Source organism: Myripristis murdjan, chromosome 4 (genome assembly GCF_902150065.1).
Source record: "Myripristis murdjan chromosome 4, fMyrMur1.1, whole genome shotgun sequence".
NCBI classification, from domain to species: domain Eukaryota; kingdom Metazoa; phylum Chordata; class Actinopteri; order Holocentriformes; family Holocentridae; genus Myripristis; species Myripristis murdjan.
In genome coordinates, this window is record NC_043983.1 from 12,562,377 (window position 1) to 12,584,549 (window position 22,173).

Below are 22,173 nucleotides of genomic sequence, written 5' to 3' on the forward strand. Positions count from 1 at the left end.
CATTGGAATTCCACTGAAATAGAGGATTGCATGTCAGAACATAGGATTATAATTAACATTCCCATTGTGTATTATCTCAGAGCTGGGAAGCTGACACTGTCTTTACAATGCCAAAAGGATCAATGCAAACTTGACAATGCCATCTCACATGCTAGTATCTATGGTGCTATACTATAATCTTTTTTCTCTGAACATCCAAGGTTGCTGCACTGTCCCACAGCCTAGGCAATATTTATAATACATAACCATTTTTCTAACCTGGCAACCTTTGTATACTTTGTATCTTTTTTTATGTCAGTTTGTATTTGTTTTTTTTTTTCTCTTCCTTTTATTTTATTTGCCACATTTTAAAGAGAAGAATGTTGCGTGTGCATACTGTATCTCAGCTTCAATGTCAAACTTGAAACAATCGTGCTGTCGTCACCGTCGACTTTTGATCAAACTGTCAAATGCTTTTTGTATTGCAGAAAACAAGGAGCCTGAAGTTCTAGCTGTTCAAATGTTCTCGTGATTGTGAAGACAACAAGCCGTACACCTGTAGATACCAGAGTCCAACTGACCGTTGAAATGACAATCACCCAGTCACGCCATGTCTGCTAGCTGAGGATAAATTGATCAGCCTTCATGGAACATCTTGTAATATCCTGAATGATTCTTCTATGTGCAAGGACAAAACCAAAGATTTATGAAACCAAATGCCAATCTGTAAAATTAGAGTGATTCACATAATAATGTAAACTTTTGTCCAGTGACATAAATGGCAATAAAAGTATTGTGGGTTATATTTTTAAACGGTTCGTGTCTGAAGTCTCCTTTTTTCTTGGTCTTTTGAATATCCATGGACAATTAAAGTGATGAAAGGTGATCAGTAAGGAATAGTAAATGTTTTATTGATTTTCCAGGGTGGACAGGCCACCCGGCTCAGCTAACAACGGAAATTAGAAGGAGTAATTGAAGAAGAAAATCTTTTATTGTCACTGATTCAACCCAGCATAGCAAAAACAAAGCAGATAGTCAGAAAAATATCTACTTACAAAACACAAAAAGCAAAGCTATACCTGCTTTGCCTCCCAGTGTGGCCTCCCAGTACTTGGCTGCATGACTACCTCAAAAATCCACAGTCCAAAAATAAGACTGACTCAGAGATACAATAAGAGGGGGGACACTGAGAACAATAGCAAAAAGGGGACTCCCAAACTTGAGTCAAGAATAGAAAAATAAAGCTTTTTTTCCCTTTTCCATCACTAGAAGTTGCAGTTTAAACGGTACACACAACATCATCACCACACTTGGCAGGTTGACTAAAGCAAAGAGGGCAACCAAACTACTAGTCTACTTGCATTAATAAGAGATTATATAGTTTAGATATGGCTTCTGAGTTATACATAGACACAGTTAAAACACACAAAACACACGCTAACAAGATTTTATGGAGACACAAACTACCTGCCTGGGCCTTCATGAAGCATCTGGAGCTGGAGTGCTGCTCGAGGATCACTCTCAGAAATCGAATACAAATTGAGGATTTGCTCTCCTCGGTTAGCACTTCTCTCTGCGATGCTTCATAATGGACCCTGGTATCTTAAAGGGGCAGCTGCTCATGTGTAAACACCATCATTTAAGATCTGCCTGTATTTTCTTGCTCTGCATGTTGGGTGTGCTAGTCAACAATGTACATCAGATATCATTAATTAGATCATGACTGAAGATGGGTTTCCCAAAATCATTCTGTGAGTGTTTTACCATGTAAAAGCTCTGGAAATTTGGAAAACCTAGCCCTGGAAGTGATGGAGTGATGCGGTTGCATGTTAGACTAGTACAAAGATCGGGTTAAGGCAGCTGTGCAGCTCGATCGGATCCTCTTTTTCCCTCTCTCTTTCTCCGTCATGGTCCTATATTTGGGTTTGGGTGAGTGTGTGGCTCCGGTGTTCCATTGGTCTGCTGTTGTAATTTGAAAGGGTTCTCATATTTACACCAGTAAACAGACTCTAATACGGGCATATTTAACCAGGCTTACGCCAACCTCCACACCTCTTACAGTGCATTCTCTTTGTACATTTTTCATGCCTCATTATTGTCCAATTAAAATGGTCAAAACCATCCTCCCATGTTCAGATACACACCAGTGTGCAATTAAACCTTCCCTTCTATGCCCCCACTTCAACCTTCGCCCTATACCAGTGCATAATCAAACTGGCCCCTCTCTAGCCCCTCCTTGTGGTCGGTCCAGGATGATGCAGGCATACGGCTGTAGGGGTCCAGCAGGATCCTGAAGCACCTGACCAGCAGGAAGACCAGGAAGAGCATGAGGAGACCTACAAAGGCCAAGGCAGTGCGCTGCTCAGCGTCCACCCCACCCAGGGCCAGGGGAGGACTGCTGCTGCCGCCGCCGGGGCTCCCAGGCAGAGAGGACCCCGCCGGGGACAGCAGCAACTCATAGTCCAAGGTGGGGGCATCGTTCATCCTCCACGGGGCCCGAAGGCAAGGCTTGCACACTGACTGGATGGTTGGTGTGGTGGGTGGAGGTGCGGAAAAGGAAGGGAAGCTGTTCATGAGGCGTGCTGGGACACAACTGGTGTTTGGGAGTTTGGCTAAGCGGACAAGAACCCAGAGAGGAGTTGATGTATTATTAGCATACGCGCTGACTGAGCGGGAGCGATGAGGTGGAAATACAAAGAGCAGTTTGGAAAGTGCTTAAGACTCTAAGACCCTGTTTCTTGGGAGAAGCGCCGCTGATGGATTTCGATCCTTACAGAGCGACTGGCCTACGCAAGAAGGTAGGAAAGTATGTAGGTAGGTAGGTAGAGCAAATAAGAAGACAAGAGCACAATCCCCAGTGGAGAGACTGTGATGTTATTTGCCTCGGCAGTGTGTTTTCTCATCAGGGACAAATCTTGCGCATACAACTTCCAAGGCCGGCTAATTTATTTTTTCAGATCTAGGTCACCCAACGTGACATCACCAAGACAGGCCTGGCCCTAATCTGCTCTGACAACGTGATAGACACACCCAGGCACACACACCTTTCGATTTATACGCGTTACTTTTCGGCGTCACGCATTTTGAGCAGCCGACTAAGCGGTCCGATAAAGTGGCCAGCCCTTAGGCAGCTAATGCTATGCGTATTTATTGGAGCCAATCTGCCACATCAGGTTTCATTCTCAGTCTTAGTCAGAGCAGATAGGACATGACACTGCCACCTGCTAGCACCAACACACACACACGTGCAGAGATACACCGGCCCACATGCGTGCAACTCTAAACACCAGCCGACTAATCACAGTGGAGGTCAGTGTTCTCTATGGGAGATAATTGTGTGCAGATGGGCCTCTAACACCCAGGTGGGTATCGCTGAGTGTGTGTGTGTGTGTGAGTGAGTGTGTGAAACGCAGCTTGGCTAGAAGAGACGGGTGTTGTGTCAATGAACTGACAGCAAAACCCAAAGTGTTACAAACACAAGGCTATTTATAGCATCTGCTGAGCCCTGCAGCACCAAGTGAGTGTCTGCCTGCTTGGACCTATACGTGTGCGCGAGTGTGTGTGTGTGTGTGTGTGTGTATATATATGTCAGATCAGGAGGTCAGTGGATCAATGGCTCTGAATGTATAAAGGCTCACAGGTGTTGCCTGCTAAATAAGCTGTTTTCCCTCGGCCCGCCTTGGACTGTGGTAAGTGGGTCAGACTCTGCAGAGCTGTCAAGTGTTCAAATCAATCCTTTACTTTACCATCTCCCTTTGGGACGTGCTCTTCCAAAATAGCCTCTTTTGACAAGAGGAGAAGCAACAAGAGGTAGAAAAAAAATGAGGTGAGAGGGTATTGAGAAGGTGAGTTGTCCAGCAAGTTGAGTCCTGTGTTTTTGTCGTGTCAAGTTATTGTAAGTTGTCAGCTCTTAATGAAAACTGCCTGCAGTCGGCGTCGCCTTGCACAGAGAGCGCAGTCTAGTGACGAGAGAGAGTGGCTCGGTGCTGCTTTTCCAGCAGTCTTCAGCGGGCCCGACAGTGAGACTTGGACAGAGTTGTCGTCTTCAGAGGAGCCACGAGTGAGTCACCTCAGCTCCTGTTAACTCTTCAGGCTGTTTGTCTTCACCGCCTGAAAGCAAAAGAGGCACCAGGTTAGCACTGCCCCAAGTTACCTGCACAATGTGATTAAAAAAAAAAAAAAAATCATAAAATAATAAAAAAGAAAACAAGCCACATGAACAAACTCGTTGATTTCACTTGAGTGTGCATACTGAAGGGTGGAACAACTACTACATATTAACCATGATAAAATACCTCATAGTCTGTTCCATCGTTTCAGTTTTCAATTATCTTCTTGTGAATCATATTTTTTTAAATATGATTTTGCAGTACATTCTGACTAGCATCAACCAAAGTCATAATCATCAAGTCAAATCTGCTTAACACTACTGCTGTGTTACTCTTACTGTATATGTTCCATGCACTTTTGATTTGTTTTTTTGTTTTTTTTATGGCTGTGTTCTTTTAAAGCTGCTCCAGTGAACCTGTAAAGTCTTTTTGCTCGCTGTTTTGTGTTATCTGCTCTCGTAGCCGAGACACTTGTGTTGTGTGTTTCATATGGCAAAGGAAGAATGAGTAGGATTTCCCTAAAATCTTGGTGTGCAGCTCTCAGCCAATAACAGCACACGATGGCACGACATCCAATGGGAAGCTACGAAAATCGCAGTCTGTGGAAAAAAGGAAGGGATGGCTTTCACTCGTTGGCGAGCACTGAAGGAGAGGATGAGGATGAAGAAAATTTTACATTTCTTTCCATCGACGTCCTAGGAAACAAAAGCTCACCAATGGCAGTTAGCCGGGGAGGAGGGACCAGCTTTGAATGCTGCATTTACAAACTGACAAATCCTGCTCATTCTGCTTTAACATATAATATGTGGCATCAGTTAAATGCAAACAGTTCAAACTGCTGATAATGTGCGATTTCTAATACGAAACATGGCAACATGATTTTAATTTTTAGCATGCTTTAACAATAAAATACTGTCAATTTTCATTTTATCACTCAAAATGAATAACATAAATATTGCACAACTTTTCCTTCAGGCTTTGTTGTTTTCAGCTCATTCACCAGGAGAAGATTGAATCTTCTCTTCCACATCTCATGACATGATATAATTATTATGACCCGCCACTCGATGCATAACAGTGACACTGACATTTGCCATCTGCGGTGAGAACAGAGCACCAACATCTCATGTAATGACAGTCAATTAGTAAACTGATTACAGCGTCATTACGGCCGCATTAGAAGTAATGAATACATGATTATAAACACTGATGCGGCATTACAGCGCTCTCGGCTGTCAGTGCCGTGTTACCGAGGGCCATTTGTTCACATGTTGACCCCTTCATTCATTTGCTCACTTGACGGAAGGAAAGAAAGAAGCGTTGTGGAACCGAATGATGCCTCATGAATAATGTAAAGTCGCATGCCCCGTAGAAGACTAGGTTTCAAATCAAAGAGGAAATGTGATATGCAATCCATTTTTACCAGCTCACCCACCTGAAGAGCGCAGACAGACATGGTGCGGAGAGCAGGGTCGGAGGAGGGGGGGTTGTGGATAGACAGGAAGGCAAGAGGATGGGTAGAAAGAAAGAGGGAGGCAGGGGGGAAAGGGTAGAGAGAGGGGGATAGATTTATAGTAGCTTGTTTAAATTTGATTTTAATTTATTATAATAATTACTTTGTCATAAAACTGATTAATTCGCAAGAAAGTATTAGGCAGAACACTGCTGAGATAATTGAGAGACAAGATGATGGATAGAGAGTGAGGATGACAGAAAATGGACAGAGGTGCAGAGATTAATATTTACTGTTTTCTAAATTGGATTTGAATTTGGTATAATGATTCATTTACAATGACATTGTTACAGATGTTGTCCTGATAGGGAGAGTGCACTGGGATGACAAGAAATAAACAGAGAGAGAGAGAATGTGAGAAAGATTGGGGGACAAGGGATGTGGAGAGATGTATGGAGATTGATACCACCAAAGCAAAAAGGACAGGGAGAGGAGGAAGACGGAAAGAGAGTGATGAAGATCAATAGGTGAGAGAAAGATGGATGGACGGAGCAGAAGTGCCTGTGGTGAACGGGCAGGCACACAGAGGAGGGGAGAGGACTGAGCAGAGGCGAGCTGGCACAAACCGGACCCACTCTCCTCTGCACGACCATGGCAAAGTGCCTTTGCCATGGTCTGTTTCCCCCCCTGTCTCTCTCTCTCTCTTTCTCTCACTCTGTCTGTCTCTCTCCCCACTGATCAAAGGTTTCTGTGTGCCTCTTCATCAGCCAGCGTCCCCTGGGTGCTCCATGCACCAGACTCAGAGCGGTTGTTGCTCAGGCTGGCTGCAGTGTGACACACCTGGGAGGCGGCACTCGCAATGTGCCTGACCTGTGTGTGTGTGTCTGTGTGTGTGTGTGTGTGTGTGTGTGTGTGTGTGTGTGTGAATGTGATTCCATTTTGCTGCTGGCACTGACTGGGGTGAATTGCAAAACTCAAATTAGAACAGAAAAAAAATATACACTTTCAAGGTCACTATTATAACCGCCGTTGTCAGAGAGATCTGCGGCTGTTTTCCAGATCAGAAATACTTTCAACCTCTTGCTGGTCGGCTTTTAGGCTGATGATTTCCATACCTGACTTTCACAGCACTGATCTACCTCTTTGACTGTTTTTGTTGTAGCTACTATATGTTTTTCAACTCGCTAATGTCTGTTTTTTCCTCACATTATTTCATTATTCCAGTCGGAACGCAACCTCAGTTTTTATTCCCTCTACAGCAAAAGATAGAAAACATTTACAAACATATTTGTTGCAGGACTAGAAGGACCCGTAGCGAGTTCAGTTCCAAATAGCAGGATATTCTCACTTTGCTCTACAGCTGGTTGGTCTCACCAGAGTCCAGACAATATTGTTACCCTACAAGGGAAACTAAAGCAGCCCCTAAAACGCCATTTGACCTTCACAGAACTCTCAAATGTTAATGGATGTTGAAGACAATTCTCAAGAGTAAAGATTTTTTTTTAAATTTGTTCATCATCGCCTCAAGAAGTTGTATCAAGCTTGTCAAGAGACATGCAAAACAATTATTCAACTTATTAACATTTGCTACCAAGGAACAACAGTAGGGTTTTTTAATATAACAACAACAACAACAACAACAACAATAATAATAATAATTGTCAAGAGACATGCAAAACAATTATTAAACTTATTAATATTTGCTACCAAGGAACAACAGTAGGGTTTTTTAATATAACAACAGCAACAACAACAACAATAACAATAATAATAATAATAATAATAATTGTCAAGAGACATGCAAAACAATTATTAAACTTATTAATATTTGCTACCAAGGAACAACAGTAGGGTTTTTTATACAACAACAACAACAACAACAACAACAACAACAACAATAATAATAATAATATATGTTTTATATTTTTGTATTTTAATCAATTATCCTGTAAGAACTGGTAACCCCGATAGCCAGGGTCTCTGAGGAGCTGATTTTGATTAAAATTGTTCATTATCAGAATTATCTTTCATTCTCTTGTTTCTCCCTGTGATTGTTCTGTTCAAACTGTGAATGTGGACATGCCTAAACTATTTGTTGAGTTATTTTCCTTATCTCGCCGCAGGAATTGCAAAAAGCAATTGGCTATGTACTATATGTTGTATATTATGGAGCATATTTATAAAAACAAAAATTAAAATAAATTAATTAAAACAAAAAGTTCCTAACCACCATGTTACAACACACCGACCACCCAGCCCTACTGTGAGCTTGTCTCACTGCTGACTAATGAGCCACATAAATAACACAGATAGACATGAATTCACACACTTGACACACAAGCCTGAGCGGCAGCCCACATGCAGCACACCGGCTGAAACACACACACACAGGCGAAGGCAAACACTCACACTCTCTTGGCAAAACCCACGCACTGGGACCATATCCATTTTGAGTGTAGGAGGAGCGGCTTAAAGGTACAAACATAACCTTCTGATCTCATCTCATCCGCCCCCTAATTATGTAGTGGCAGCTTCTCTCCATTATCTCTCACTACCTCATCACAGAGAGAGGGAGAGAGAGGGAGAGAGAAAGACTATGATAAGTAGAAAGGCAAGAGAGGGGAGAATGGACTACTTAAATAAAGATGAGAGAGTAACCTCGTCCTATCCCATTGAAAGGAAGCGGGGAAATTTGTCATATGTTAAATAGCCGGGCTACTAATTTTGGGACGAGTGATGAGAGCGAACGAGTCGGGAAAGTCAGGAAAGAGTGTAAAACCACGGTGGACTATTTTGTCAAATGGAACCTGAAATAGGTGAGATAACTCCGACCTTGTAACACCACCTCACCGGTCAGATCACTCAATCACGCTGCAAGGCTCCTGTGTGTGTGTGTGTGTGTGTGTGTGTGTGTGTGTGTGTGTGTGTGTGTGTGTGCCTGCAACACAGTGTCATTCTAACTAGCTACCACTGAGCAGGATCCAAGTCACATTGAAACACCCATCTACTTGACTGTCTGTGTTCCAGTGAGCAGCAAAGTATTCACATGAGTACACACACCCTAAATCACACACACACACACACACACACACACGCATGCACGACCCTAACAAAAAATGGATTCAGTCAAATGAGACTCTTGTTGTGGGGGTGTGACAACAGATCATGTTTCACCTCATCTCTACGACTTTATTTTGAAACTTTCAATCTTTCAAAGTGCTTTTGGTTTAAGATTTATCTCTATTTTCAGATTATATACCACACCTGACTATGGCACACACCAGATACAGAGGAAAGAGAGGCAAAGGAATTACAGAATGACTGCTTGCTTGCCTACTTGAACAGAAAATTACTCAGATTTCGTGTTACTGCAGTAATTTGTTCTGTAGTTTTTGTTTTTTTTTTAGCTGCTGAAGTGATCTGAGTAAGTCTGGAGCAAACTTCTGCACCGCCGTCTACAGTATGTGTATTGATCTGTAGCGGTCAGCCGGCCAGTTACTCTGACTGTGTGTGTGTGTGTGTGTGTGTGTGTGTGTGTGTGTGTGTGTGTGTGTGAGAGAGAGAGAGAGAGTCTGTCTTTGTGCCAGTGTGAGTATGTATGTCTGTGTGTGTGTGTGTGTGTGTGTGTGTGGATGTCTACGTCTGTGAGTTCGTCAGTGGGAGGCAGAGGGAGGACAGACAGAGATTGCTCAGCTTATTTTCCTCCTCGTTAAGTCTCACTCCCACCACCACCCTCCATCAGCTTCACACGCACGCGCGCACACACACACATACACACAAACGCGCGCGCTGACGTCCATCAGCCTTGTCTCGTTGCGCTCGCATTAGTTCTCGCCCACTCCATTTCTGCTCCAGAACACTTCCTCGAAGCACCGCCGATCACAACGAGACCCCCGAGACGAGCGGAAGGGAGGCAGACACACATCAGTCTTCATAGAAGAGCCCTTACACAGACACCTCACACACACACACACACACACACACACACACACAAAGGCATGTATACTCATTCACATACAGCACAAACACATGCACACACACAGACAGAAACTCTCACACATACACATAAACAAATCTGCACACAGACATACACTTATGCCTAAAGCCACACTGCTCACACACACACACACACACACACACTCGTGCTCTCGCTGCAGGCTGTCTCTTCCTTTCAGAGCCATCGGTCAAACTAACATTGGCAGAACTCATCAGGATAAATGAGGAGACAGCTGAACATCATTTAGTTACCTGTCTGTGGCCCGCGGTGTTACCTTTCCCTTCTTTTTTCCCCTTCTCTTTTCATCTTGCTTCTCTCCCTCTCCTCCTCCTCCCACTCTCCTCCTCGGCGCTTTAACCCTTTCCTCTACAATAAAAAAAAATCAAACGCTACAGAGCTGCACCGTGGTTTAAAACACACCTTCACACACGCCAGCCCCAAATGGAAGTGGAAAGCAACAGACTTGGACTTGGAAGCTTTCGAAACCCAAGAAATCATCTAATGGGACGTCGTAAACGCCACTCTGCTCTGACCTGCACTTCTCCTTCTAAAATAGCTGGTTAAAGAGGACGCATTGGGAAAATTCAGCCGCTGTTGGTGAGGCCAGGTGTTTAGCGTGCTGCTGTTTAAGAGACAGTTTCGAATTTTTTCTCTGCAAACTGCAATTTGTCGCTTATTTTACACAGAGATGATTTTCTGCCAGTGATCGTATCCGACAGCAGAATCTGAATTGTGGAAACAGGCCAAATCAACAGCGTCGCATCCCATTTAGGCAGGATGGGATATTTTTCTCTGTTGCAGACCTACTTCATGATTTAGTCTGGTAAGGCAGTGTGTTTTTTCCATAAAAAAAAAATATATCGCCTGGTGGAGCTTAAAGGGCATTTACACAAATATAAAGCCCTGTCACGCAGCCTCACTGCCGATGACTGCAAGTTTTTCTAGATGTTTGGGAAATGTGTTTTTTTGGGGGGGAGTGTGTTCTCTCTCTCTCTCACACACGCATACAAACATATTTCTCGTCAAAACAGAGCCAAGCATTATCTTCTCATCAGGATGACCAAATACCACAGTTAATCCAATGTCCTCCGCCATCAAGCCCTGAGATGTCCAAGCAAGCCATTTTGCAAGGCTCAGTGGAAAAATAGCAATCGAGAGAGCGGCCTTGATTTGTCATTATTTATAGCTTGAGTAAAGCTATTCTCTAAAAGTAATTAGACTTCAGAAACAAAGGGAAAGGAATAAAAGAGAGCAAGAGAGAGAGAGAGAGAGAGAGAGTAAATGTTCCCTACTCTCAGCCACAGGCCTGCTGGGAATTGAATTAACCCTTTCCAACTGGCTGCTTATAAAGATAAAGTGGAAGCAAAGAAAAGGCACAGAGGAGCCATTTATCTGTGAAATCCACACACTCAGATGGGTATCCCCATTCGCATCACATTAAACGTAATGCTGTTTATAGTGCAAACACACAGCTAAGAGCACCTCTCTCTCTCACACACACACACACACACACAAACACACACAAGCACACATCCAAAGGTAGCAGGCCCCTGTGAGAACGTATTGATACCATCCATCATTGAGCCTTATTGATAGTGGCTGTTTGATTTTCTCCTTGTGGAGATTCGTGGGTGTTAGTCTGGTTTCATTCATCACCCCAGGGGCCGAGCCCTGCTGTGCGTCTGTGGCTAATGAGGACGACGGGGACCGGGTCACCTTGAGTCGTGCACAACAACAAGCATTCCCAAATACCGGCCTCACCTAACCTAACCTAACGCGCGGAGCTTAACCCGCGGTTCACAGTCACCGGGCTATTTTTAAACGAACGCTCTGAGGGGAAGATTCGCGTGCATACACACACACACACGTATGTAGGCATGCACTAACTCACAGGAGGAACACAACAGCCACCTCTTAGACATATTTTTAGGAGGTACAAAGACAAAGTGGCCGTAGAGTCATTTCTCTTTACACTTAGCAAGCAGCTTAGCTCGCCGTCAGCCTGTTCCTCATATAGCCCCAGTCATAATTAGGCTGGCAGACAGTCAAAAGCTACAGTAATGGTGATAAAGTTGGGCAATTAAATATTCTGCTGTTCCAACACAGCCAGCCGCTCAGCTCTACCGTACGCACTTGAATATATACAGCGAGAGGTGGGTGTTTGTGTGTGTGTGTGTGTGTGTGTGTGTGTAAGAGCGATAGACAGAGAGAAAGAGAGAGAGAGAGAGAGAAATCGCCCTGCTCTTTCACTGAGCGTCCATGTAAATGAGGCTGCAATGCTGTGAGAGTGGAAAGCACTCAAGACTGCTGACCTTTTAAAACAAAAAGGTACAGCGACAAAACAGCGAGGGCGGGATAAATTTTGTATTAATGCATTCTTCACGAAGCTGTCCGCCGTCATATACACATGTACTTTTCCACTGCTCGCTCCTCATCAGTTTGAAGTATCGACTTCGCGGCCCGGCGTTTTTGCAGAGAGCACAAGTGGCCGCCTGCGAGACCGTTCACATCCGTTCACAGGGAGGCTTCTATCACAGGGAACCAGGAGAAAAAAAACGGATAGGGAATGGAGACACAGAGAGAAAGACAGATGGAGCTGTAGAAAGATGAAGGAGCGATGGGGGGAAAACAAGCCCTCTGTGATTCTCAACAGCAGCAATACAGCTGAGCAATTCCATCTTCGAACCTGCCTACAATCTATCATTTTATCACCAACCCCCAATGAACACACAGTCTATTTTCTCTATCAGCATATTTAGGGATTTTCAAGGTCATTCCTGCATCGGCATGTGAGACATTCAAGATTCTGGATCAGTATTCATTTTGCTCAAGTGCTCTCCGGTTTACTTAAATACAGTGGAGCCTGATTAAAATACAGAGCAAAGCATTTCCAGCTGAGCGGAGCATGTTCTCTCCCTGATGGGGGGTCACCTGCTGCAAGGGGCACTGATTCCCCACAAAACCCCCGAACTAGAACATCAGACCTCCAGGCAGGACAGAGGAGGAGGACGCTCTCCTCTATTTAGTCTCCTATCTGCTTCCTTTTCCCTTTTGCCTGTTTATATCAGTCCCCTGACGGCCTCACGCTCCTGTGTGTCTGCCTGCCACAGGGGAACGTTTGGGGCAATCCTGAATCCCCACGAGAGGAGTAACAGAGCTGGATAATGGGCTTTCTATAAGAGCTGGACAATATATCCACATTACGTTTTGGTATTGTGACATGAGACTAGATATGTTTTTTTATAGTATAACACATTGATATGGCATAAGCATTGTCTTTGTGTGGTTTTAAAGGCTGCATTAAAGTAAAGGGGTGCAATTTTATCAACTTTTTAGACTGTGGCTGTTCTATTATTCGCCTCTACCTGCTCGGTCATCGTATCCTATTAAAGCTTATGAGAGCACCAATAGATATCCCTACAATGTCATAACAATGTCAACATATTAAGGATCGCAAAAATATTACCCTTGCTGATCAGGAATACTGGATGCAGACAGAAGTCACATATGGATACACAGATACTAATAGTGCAAAAAGTAATACAGACACAAATGTGGGCGTCAGTGTGTGTCAGAGGGCTTAGTTGCCGTGCATTCACTTGAAATGTAGCGGGTCTGAATCTGGGTCACGACCTGCGTCGCACAGCTTCCACTCCCTACCACTCCCACCTTTGTGGCTTTTCTCTGCCGTGTGATGCTCAACAAAGCAGACATGCCACGAAAAGAGATTAAACGCTATTAAAAATATATATTAAAAAAAAGAGCAAGGGCAGACACACTCGCATGGTGAATATATTTACGGATATCTCGCTTCTCATTTTACAGAGTCACGACTGTCTCTGAGCTCCAGCTCTGATTTTCCCTGTTATGAAGCACCTCGGGGCTGCCTCCAAGGCAAGAGAGAGCTGGAAATACACTCCTCACTTCAAGCCATCTAACTTGCCGAGGCTGGCAGGCTGACAGGCAGCCTGAGAAACCACCACTTTCTTCTCAGACACTCCTTTCTGTCCCGTTAAACCCCTCTACCTTAATCAAGTCTGTCATATCTGGCCATCACTTCTATCAATCCATCTTCTGTCTCTTATTCCTCTTTCAAAATTGGCTCCTCCACCCTCCCACTTTCTCCCTAAATCCCCCCTGTCTGACCAGTCAGGGTGAATAAGTGTCTGACCAATCAAATCCACCTACAACCCATCTTTAATTCACAGCCCAAATCATGGACATGAAATATTCACACATTGATGAAGGTGAAAGGAGACCTGTCCACGAATGGTAGCCGGCCAAGAGCGACTGGGTGGGTGAATGTGTGGATGAGTGAATGAGCGAGGGAGCAGGCGAGAAAGAGAGAGAAACAGATGCACAGCAAAGCTGTATGCAGGGGATTTTGTGTGGGACACCAACACAAGAGAGACAGAGAGTGCATGTGTGACAGAAAGAGGAAGATCGTATGAGACTATGAGGAGCCAGAGATCGTCTGACATGGTCAATCTCCCCAAAGACCCCTACAGGTCACTTTCAAAGACCTCCTGCTGCCAGGCTAACGGCAGAGGAACAGACCACCAGGAAGACCCATGCCTGGGCGGAAGGGTGAGAGGAGGATAGATGAGAGATGAGGTAAGCACAGACCGAGAAGATGCAGAGGCAAAGTGGTGAAACAGAGAGAAAAAGGACAGAACCACGGAGGAGAGGTGGAGGGCAGAATGTTAATCCCTATGATTCACGTCTGTATTCATACAGCGGAGAGGTCTGTGGCTACCCGGGGAGCACAGGGGGCGGCTGGCATCAATCAGATAGATCTGGAGCTAGAGGAGGGAGAGAATAAAAAGAGAGAGGTGAGAGAAAGAGAGATGAGATTCAGAGAGAGGCTGGGCTGGGCTGGGGTGGGGAGGGTGGGGGGAGGGGGATATGGAGATGTCAGCACTCCCAAAGTCAGAGGACAGCACTTTTCTTTCCATCAGCCCGGCCGTTCTGTCAGGTCCACTGGGACAGAACAGAGTCTGTGCCAGGCAGCCAGCCCACAATGGAGGCCATATGCGTATATTACATGCCCTGCCCACACAACACTTGTCCATACAGAGGCGGCAGGGCTCGGAGTCAGCATTTAAGTCAGAAACTTGGTGGAGACGTCAGGGGGGAATAATCTGAAAGGTTAGAGTAACTGCGAGCCAGGATACAAAACAATACCTATCAGTCAGTGATGCAGGAAAAAATAACATGCTGACAGATTCAAAGCGGATAGTCCACACCCATGAGCAAAATAAATAAAGGACCAGGCAACAATGGCCACGCAGTCCACACCACCTTTTCATCAAAAGTGGAGCAGTAAGTGGAGCATTTACTGAGACTGGAGCTGCAGAATTAACCACAATACAATGATATGGTTAAGAGGAGAGTCCGCATGGTCCCCATTCCCCGAATCTGCCGGACCGGCAAATTAAGTCCATATTTGACCTTAATTCGATCAAGTTTGATTCAACATGGTCCACACTGCAGTCTTAGTGAATGTAGCTTTGGCTACAGTATAGAAGGGTAAAATGCTGATTTGTACAATCAGTCTGAAATGACTTTGCTCTGCTGGGTGCTGCTGACTGCTCTGATCTCCACTGACAATTGGAGCTACAAGTTGGGCTCCTGAAGCACAGATTAAACCTCGAGTAAAAGTCATCACAAAGACACGGACGTATCACTTTGCTAAAGCGAGGTAGTCTGTTCAGCTGATTTGATTACTGAGCTATAGGAGGGAAAATCCTAAAGCCTCGAGGACCAGAAAAGGGCCACTTCTGATAGCGTCGGCCTATCAGAGGGCCGAACACATCTAAAGGATAGGGGAGAAGAAAGGAGAGCTTAACTGCACGCTTGACTTTTCAGTCCGTCAGCAGATTCCATTCCAGGAAGTCAATTGGCCTCACCTCTTTCTCTCCTCTAGTCCGTCCAGACAAGTTAATAGCTTTGGGCTGGGAGCTACCATGGGGTCCAGAGGGCTATCTCTAATGGCGCTCCACAAGCTGAGATGGAGCGGGATGATAATAAATCCCGGACTCTGTGTCAGTTACCAAAGCGCACCAGATTATGGGGATGATGAATATTTGACGAGCGATCTTCGACAGGAAATCAAAACCACTGCGTCCCACAGGATCAGCTCGCTCTCGCTGCCAGGGGTTGAAGCCCTGTGACAGCTTCACCACATCTCCTCTACACCGAGTCACAAGTCATTTGCCATATTGGGATCAGTTTCACCTTGTGGCAGCCCCTGTTTTGGTACAGCTAACCCAGGGGTTGCCCTATTTGAGTAAGCAAATAGGATGTGTATGATCCTGCAAGGACTGTTGCCACATTATACAGAGACAAACTGAATCATATTCAAAGCAACACACCCCCATTCCTATTCATGTCAGAAGCAACACACTCTAGTGCCAAAAAAGGTGATTTCTCTCACTCATTAACCCCATATTAAGTTTCCATGATTCCACTTGAAAAAGCAAATTCGTGACTGCAACTGAGCCCCTCTACTGCATGAAAGTTAAATAAGGTCTGTGGGAACAATGAAAAAAAAAAAAAATACAATATGGAATATGGTGACTTTTCTTTTCTTGCTCACTTGCTTTCCAAAAGGCTTATGGGCCTGAACAATGCAATAATGCAACAACCTATGTGAGCCACAGAGAATAAAGGATATTAAGTGTCTGAGCCAACAAGAGACAGAGGCAGTGACACAGTGAGACAGCTGTGTACCGCCTGATTTGCTAATGTATACTGTATATCCTGTGTAAGAAAGGCTTTGTCAATAAACCCATCCGGTTTACTCTTTCCTCTCCGTCTCTCCTTTCATTACAGGTATGTGATGACACTGACATCCCTCCATGCCGATCAGCATTACCGTGCCATCTCTGTCTTCGCTTGGGTACCACATAATTTTGTGATTTGAAAACTCAGAGCCGGTCTTGGCTCAGTGCCGGACCTCGGGTCTCTGCTCAAGAACCTCCATCATAATCCAAAAACTCAGATTACTCATTACTGTTAACAAGACACGGTTAATTATTCAGCGGTTGTTGCTGTAATGTGAGACAATGTGGATAGAGGGCAAAGAAGCCAGGAAGCCAGTGATGAGTCCAAGGCCTAGCACAGATTTCAGATAAGAGTCCAGTGGTGAGTAAATGATAAGACGTAGCATGAGCCAAAGCCCGCGCCTCCCCGGCCACCTCCAGCCGTATCTAATTACACAATATAACTGACAGGAGACCAGCAGAACAGGCAGAGTATACTGAACTGATAACGAGCTGCCTATGGACTTTTTCCGACCAGTATCAGTTACAAACCTGACAGAATAAATCAAATGCAAACTCTATGGTGAAGACCAAATTAGATTTTCACCCTGACTGACAGTTTTGAATTAAATTAAATTTCGCACTCTAGATGTTTGGTTTGCATGCACCTAATGAAACATATAGGGGTTTGGTGGGGGGCGGGGTGTCCTCATTTTTTCAGCAAATTAGTGCAATTCATATTTTCTGAGAGTGCGGCCTTGCTGGGGGCAAAGAGGAGAGGGCAGTATTGCCTTGCCACACAATCATAGTCATTATTATTTCATGGCATACTGGTCCATGCACCTTATATGGCAACCTGGTGCTTTTGTGATTTCCAATAAATCAAAGTAAACAGGTTTGGTAAAAGGAGCCACTGCCCCTCTGCTATAGGGCTCCCTGTTGCACTGCATATCCTTCAGGTTGTATTATTTCCTGCTGCTGACTTTCACGGCAGACTCATAAATCAACATAAAGCATAGGCTGTGTAAAAGTTAAAACAGGAAATTAATGCAGTTATACAAGCAAAAGGTTTATTCAAGTTTATGTCTACATATGAAAACTATTTGCTTCATGCCTTGCAGGAGCAAAAGCAGGAGAATCCACCCCCTTGTAGCTCATATTTTGCCTTTTTAAGACAGTCTCAACAAGCTCCCGTCCTCCACATCTCTCTCAGTCCAAACCGTTCACAGAAGCATTTATTTCTCCTCTTTGGCAAAGGGACTTGTGATTAGCTAATTGTAGCTTGGCATTTAGATGAAGTGACATGATACAGCCGACTGGAGAGGCTGCAAGAGAATATGGCATTTGGACGGAAAGGATAATTTCAAAAGTTGAATACAAATGACCATGGTAAGAAATGAAGTCGGCGACCGTAAAATTAATTCCACGGGGTTAGACACTAATCATAGACGCAATATTGATTAGCGCTGACAGACAAGCAAGTCGGATCTCGCAGTCTGATAAAGTCACACTGGATGCACATTTGCCTGTTTTTTACGCTCTGTGGTGAAAAAAAAAATAATGCAGTCATTATGGGTAATATGTTACATTATCCTGATATCGAGATATTGCACAAACCTGATTGCACATTCAGTAGGTTGTGTCCTTTTCCAGCGGACAGCTGCAGCTCTCAAACTTTCTGTGGCTGTGATGCGCTGCGCTCCCCTCCGCCGCTGCTGCTGCGCGTCGCTCTGCTCGGAGGTGGGCAGGCGGGCAGACACCGGCTCTTAAAGCTCCCCACCCACCCAGCACTGCCAGAGGCGCCCAGCCAATCAAAAAGGCCTCACAGAATACAATAATACATACATAATGCATGGAAGAAGTGCCTATTGTTATTAAAAACATGTGCACTTGGCTGAGAGCGCCCTGGCGGAAAAGATCTATTAATGCTTTAGTTGATTTTTGCACGAAACTGCACGGTTTCTATAAGGATATTATAAGAATATGTGGACCATAGTAAAGAAATAAGTTCTTATATGTATTCTATATGAATCTTACAGTGATTTTTGTCATGGTGATGATATAATAAATAACTGATATTAGCCTAAATGCGCACAATAAGCACCTGTTCTTGCCTGATCTCTCTGTCGGAAACTTCTGTGTTACAAAGTTCAGTCTGAGACTAGGACGTAAAATCCAAATGCTGTGGACAAATATGTAAATGCAAAGGCCATGTATGTTATGTGCTATGAAAATGTATCTTATTTGTTCGTGCCTATGCAAAAACTCTTGTGAGTGTGACACACAATAAATACAGGCTGCTGTAATCGTTCTGCCCTTCCACTCCTCTCTCCTCCGCATTCTGCTCTTTAACCTTTTCCAGCCTCCATGTAGTCTCCTCCTTCTCTGCACAACACTTCCTCTCCATTCGCTCCATCACCTCACATTAAAGGACTAATTGTTGCAAAGACTTGCCACATTACATACTGGACTGACTTGTTTTTTTTGTTTGTTTGTTGTTGTTTTTTTCAAACCCTTACTCGCACTTAACACAAGGAATGAGAGAATGGCAATAAACACGTGATTTGCATGTCGTCAATTTTAAGCCTGAAAAAACTCTGATGGCATTTATAACAAACATGAAAAAGCTTCAACTTGAACTGAGGCTTGATATCCACAGTAGCCAACATGTGTCCATAAAAAGCCATGACCTTCTCCAGCAAGACAACAAACTTATACCTATTAATTGTGAGTCAGAGCATATATATATATATATATATATATATATATATATAGATAGATAGATATAGATATATAGATAGATATAGATATAGATAGATATAGATATAGATATAGATAGATAGATAGATAGATAGATATGTATGTATGTGTATATATATGTATGTATATGTATATATATATATATAGATAGATAGATAGATAGATAGATAGATATGTATGTGTATATATGTGTATATATATATATATATATATATATATATATATATATATATATATATATACATATATATGTGTGTGTGTGTGTGTGTGTATAGAAGTGTTAAAGGCCTTCATCTGGGCTCTCCAACACATCCATACCCATTTACACGCCATCTCTCCTTCCATCTGCACAACTTCACTTCCACCTCTACCTCATTCCTCTTTTCCCTCATTTCTCAACCCTCATCCCACCCAGCCCTCCCTTTTGCTCCTCCAGGCCGAGGCCTCCATGTGGGGGTTAGCAGTGGCATCTGCACAATCTGTGCCACCTGCTGCCATCCCACTGCCAACCAGTTGTGATGCCAGTCACCTGGCCTGTGGCCCCAGTATGGCGGGTCAGGGCTCGAGCATAGCGGCAGGTGGGGGACGGGGGCCTGGTAGCAGTTGCAGACGGGTCCTGCATGTGGACAGGCCATAATTAGATTTATGACTGTAGCTCTCCTGCTCCTCAGACTCACCTCCACAGTACCAGTGAGAAGTTATGTAATAGGTGGAGATGTTTGCCAACTTGTTTCCTGGAGCTATTTTTTGCCAAGAAGTAAGAGCTTATTGGATACTCCATTTGTAAATATATGTTCAAAGCAGATTAACACCTCTTCTCTTCTTACCTAACTATTACCGACTCTCAGCACCTATGCCTTAATGCTATTATCTCTACCATAATTTATCAGCAATCAGCCAAAGGGCTGAATCTGAATGTGTTTAATGTGCCCAGTTGGAAAGGATTTGAGCAGCCAAAGCCCAGCTTTGGTTTAATGACATTTTGAGATTTGCTCTCATAAAAATTTTCTCTGTCTGATCCTAATTTTCATCTGTTTCAGAGCAGATGCTAACAAACTGTATGAAGGACAGGTTTCAGAACAATGTCAAATATTCCCACTGGCTCATTTCACGATGGGGAGAGTGTGTGCGTTTAGTGTGTAGTGCCTAGACCTTTAACAATCCAGCTGGACATACATGTATTATCACTGTGCTAGCTCTAATTAAAGCAATTTGCTCTGGGAACAAAATGGCAGCTTCACATTCAGGGCTGAAAATGTCTATGTATTTTAATGTGTGTGTGTGTGTGTGTTTGTGTGTTCATTCCCTCTGGAGTGACTGTGTGGGTGTGTGCAAGTACATTATGGTCGAGTGTGTCACTTTCCCAGGTGTGTTTGTTGAGGTTTGTGTGTGTATGTGTGTGTGTGTTGGGGGGTAGTCACTGGCAGGCTGGCTGGCATCTCCCACCTTGTTAACAAGAAAAGGATATCTGTATTTATGCGTTGAGAGAAAAAGTATTTGTTTGTCTCTCTCTCTCTCTCTCTCTCTCTGTGTGTGTGTGTGTGTGTGTGTGTGTGAGTGAGTGGTGGGAGGGTGGAGGGGCAGGTGGCCATGACCAATCAATAAGCCTGATAATGAGATCTGAGGGGTGTCATTATGACGGCCCCTCGGGCGTGCAAACGCCTCCTCTTCCGTAAAGAGCATCGTTGTCTCCTCTCCTCTGAGCGAACACACACCTCATTAACCTTTAGAGCCAACACAACACTGACCAGATGCCATTTACTTACCCAACATGCCATGTTGTTTGTTCTCACAATTAAGCAAATAAGCCTTTTCTCCCCTTTTGAAGTGTGTAATTTCTCAAAAAAAAAAAAGGTCTCAAAAACAGTAGGGGTTATGCACAGTTGGAGATATATTTATTTTCTTAGATAATCATTGTTTTCCAAGCATATACATCAGTCTGGAATGCACTATCCATTGCAACTTACTATCTCTTCATGTTGCAGCATGTCTCGGGAGAATTTACTAAATAAAGTGATTTTCTGTGTGTTATGTGGACAGAGGAACCTCAGAGTAGTGGGGTTGGGGGGTATTACTGTGACTGACAGCAGTGGAAATTACTTTCTGAAAATACTCCATAATAATCCAAGCATTCCAACCCTACAGCTCAATAAAGCTCATAGAATCTAATAATGTTCATATATAGACACAGGATTAGGCATTACATCATATAGACAAAATTTACAGTTGACATCTTTGAAGGGTTCTTCATTCTGAGCTTGAAAACTTTTCTCTTCCTCTTGGGAGTCAGCTGCCCCTCATGGCTGTAATCCCTCGCATGACCAGCACATGGATTATCAGAGTAATATGCTGAACACCAGTGGCTGTTTTCAATGTGAGACCAGGAAAGTGAACAGAGTGACTCAAAGTCATTAAAACCACTGGGAAGCATAGCTGTTTTGTAGCCAGTGACCTTCAGGGGCATGTCATTTCCCCTGTGGAGTGTGTGTGTGTGTGTGTGTGTGTGTGTGTTCCTGTGTGAGGGTTTGTCTCACAAAGTACCGCAGCAGAACCTTTGCTAAACCAGTAGTGTGGTCTTGTGGCCAGAGGGGCCGTCCTGCAACTGGAAGGACAAAGGTTTGAGTCCATTTGACTTCACTAACAGGTGTGTGTTCTGCTGAAGTGCTCTTGAGCAGGATGCCGCAGCCCCGCGTGCTCACTCATCATAAGATGCTCTGGATAAGAGTGACAGCTAAATGTAAATGCAAATCAAACTCATTGGGAATGGAAGCCATTACAGCCCACTAAATGCTTTGATGGCAGGGACACAGTGCTGGGTCAGCACGTTCTCCCAACATTGCATGCACATGCATTGAGCAGATTAGTTTTTTTTAATTACACGCAACTACCAGTGTGGAATTTTCCAACCAATGTGGTTTCACATTGCTGAATAATTTCATTACATATGCACATTTATTTAACCGGTCACTGTAGACATTTGATGCTTGAATCAATAAGGTTCGACAATTGAAAATTACTGTGTGTGTGTGTGTGTGTGTGTGTCCTCTGATGTCGTGACTGTTGAGAGCATAAGGTAAGTTTCCCTGGTGGATTCTTCCAGGCTGCAGGGGA

At 44.0% G+C, this 22,173-nt stretch overlaps 1 protein-coding gene across 1 annotated transcript; it reads right to left on the reverse strand.

The window, feature by feature from the left end:
* Positions 1 to 948: 948 nt before the first annotated feature.
* LOC115357441 (cortexin-1-like) lies at positions 949 to 18,029 on the reverse strand. Its single transcript, XM_030048869.1, has 2 exons — positions 17,920 to 18,029; positions 949 to 4,089 (listed from the first exon to the last, which is right to left on the reverse strand). The coding sequence occupies exon 2, from the start codon at positions 2,551 to 2,553 to the stop codon at positions 2,173 to 2,175; it is 381 nt and encodes a 126-aa protein (XP_029904729.1). The 5' UTR covers positions 2,554 to 4,089; positions 17,920 to 18,029; the 3' UTR covers positions 949 to 2,172.
* Positions 18,030 to 22,173: the final 4,144 nt, after the last annotated feature.

Excerpts from the sequence above, each read along its gene's own strand:
- LOC115357441 (XM_030048869.1), bottom strand. The coding sequence starts at position 2,553 with ATGAACAGCTTCCCTTCCTTTTCCGCACCTCCACCCACCACACCAACC.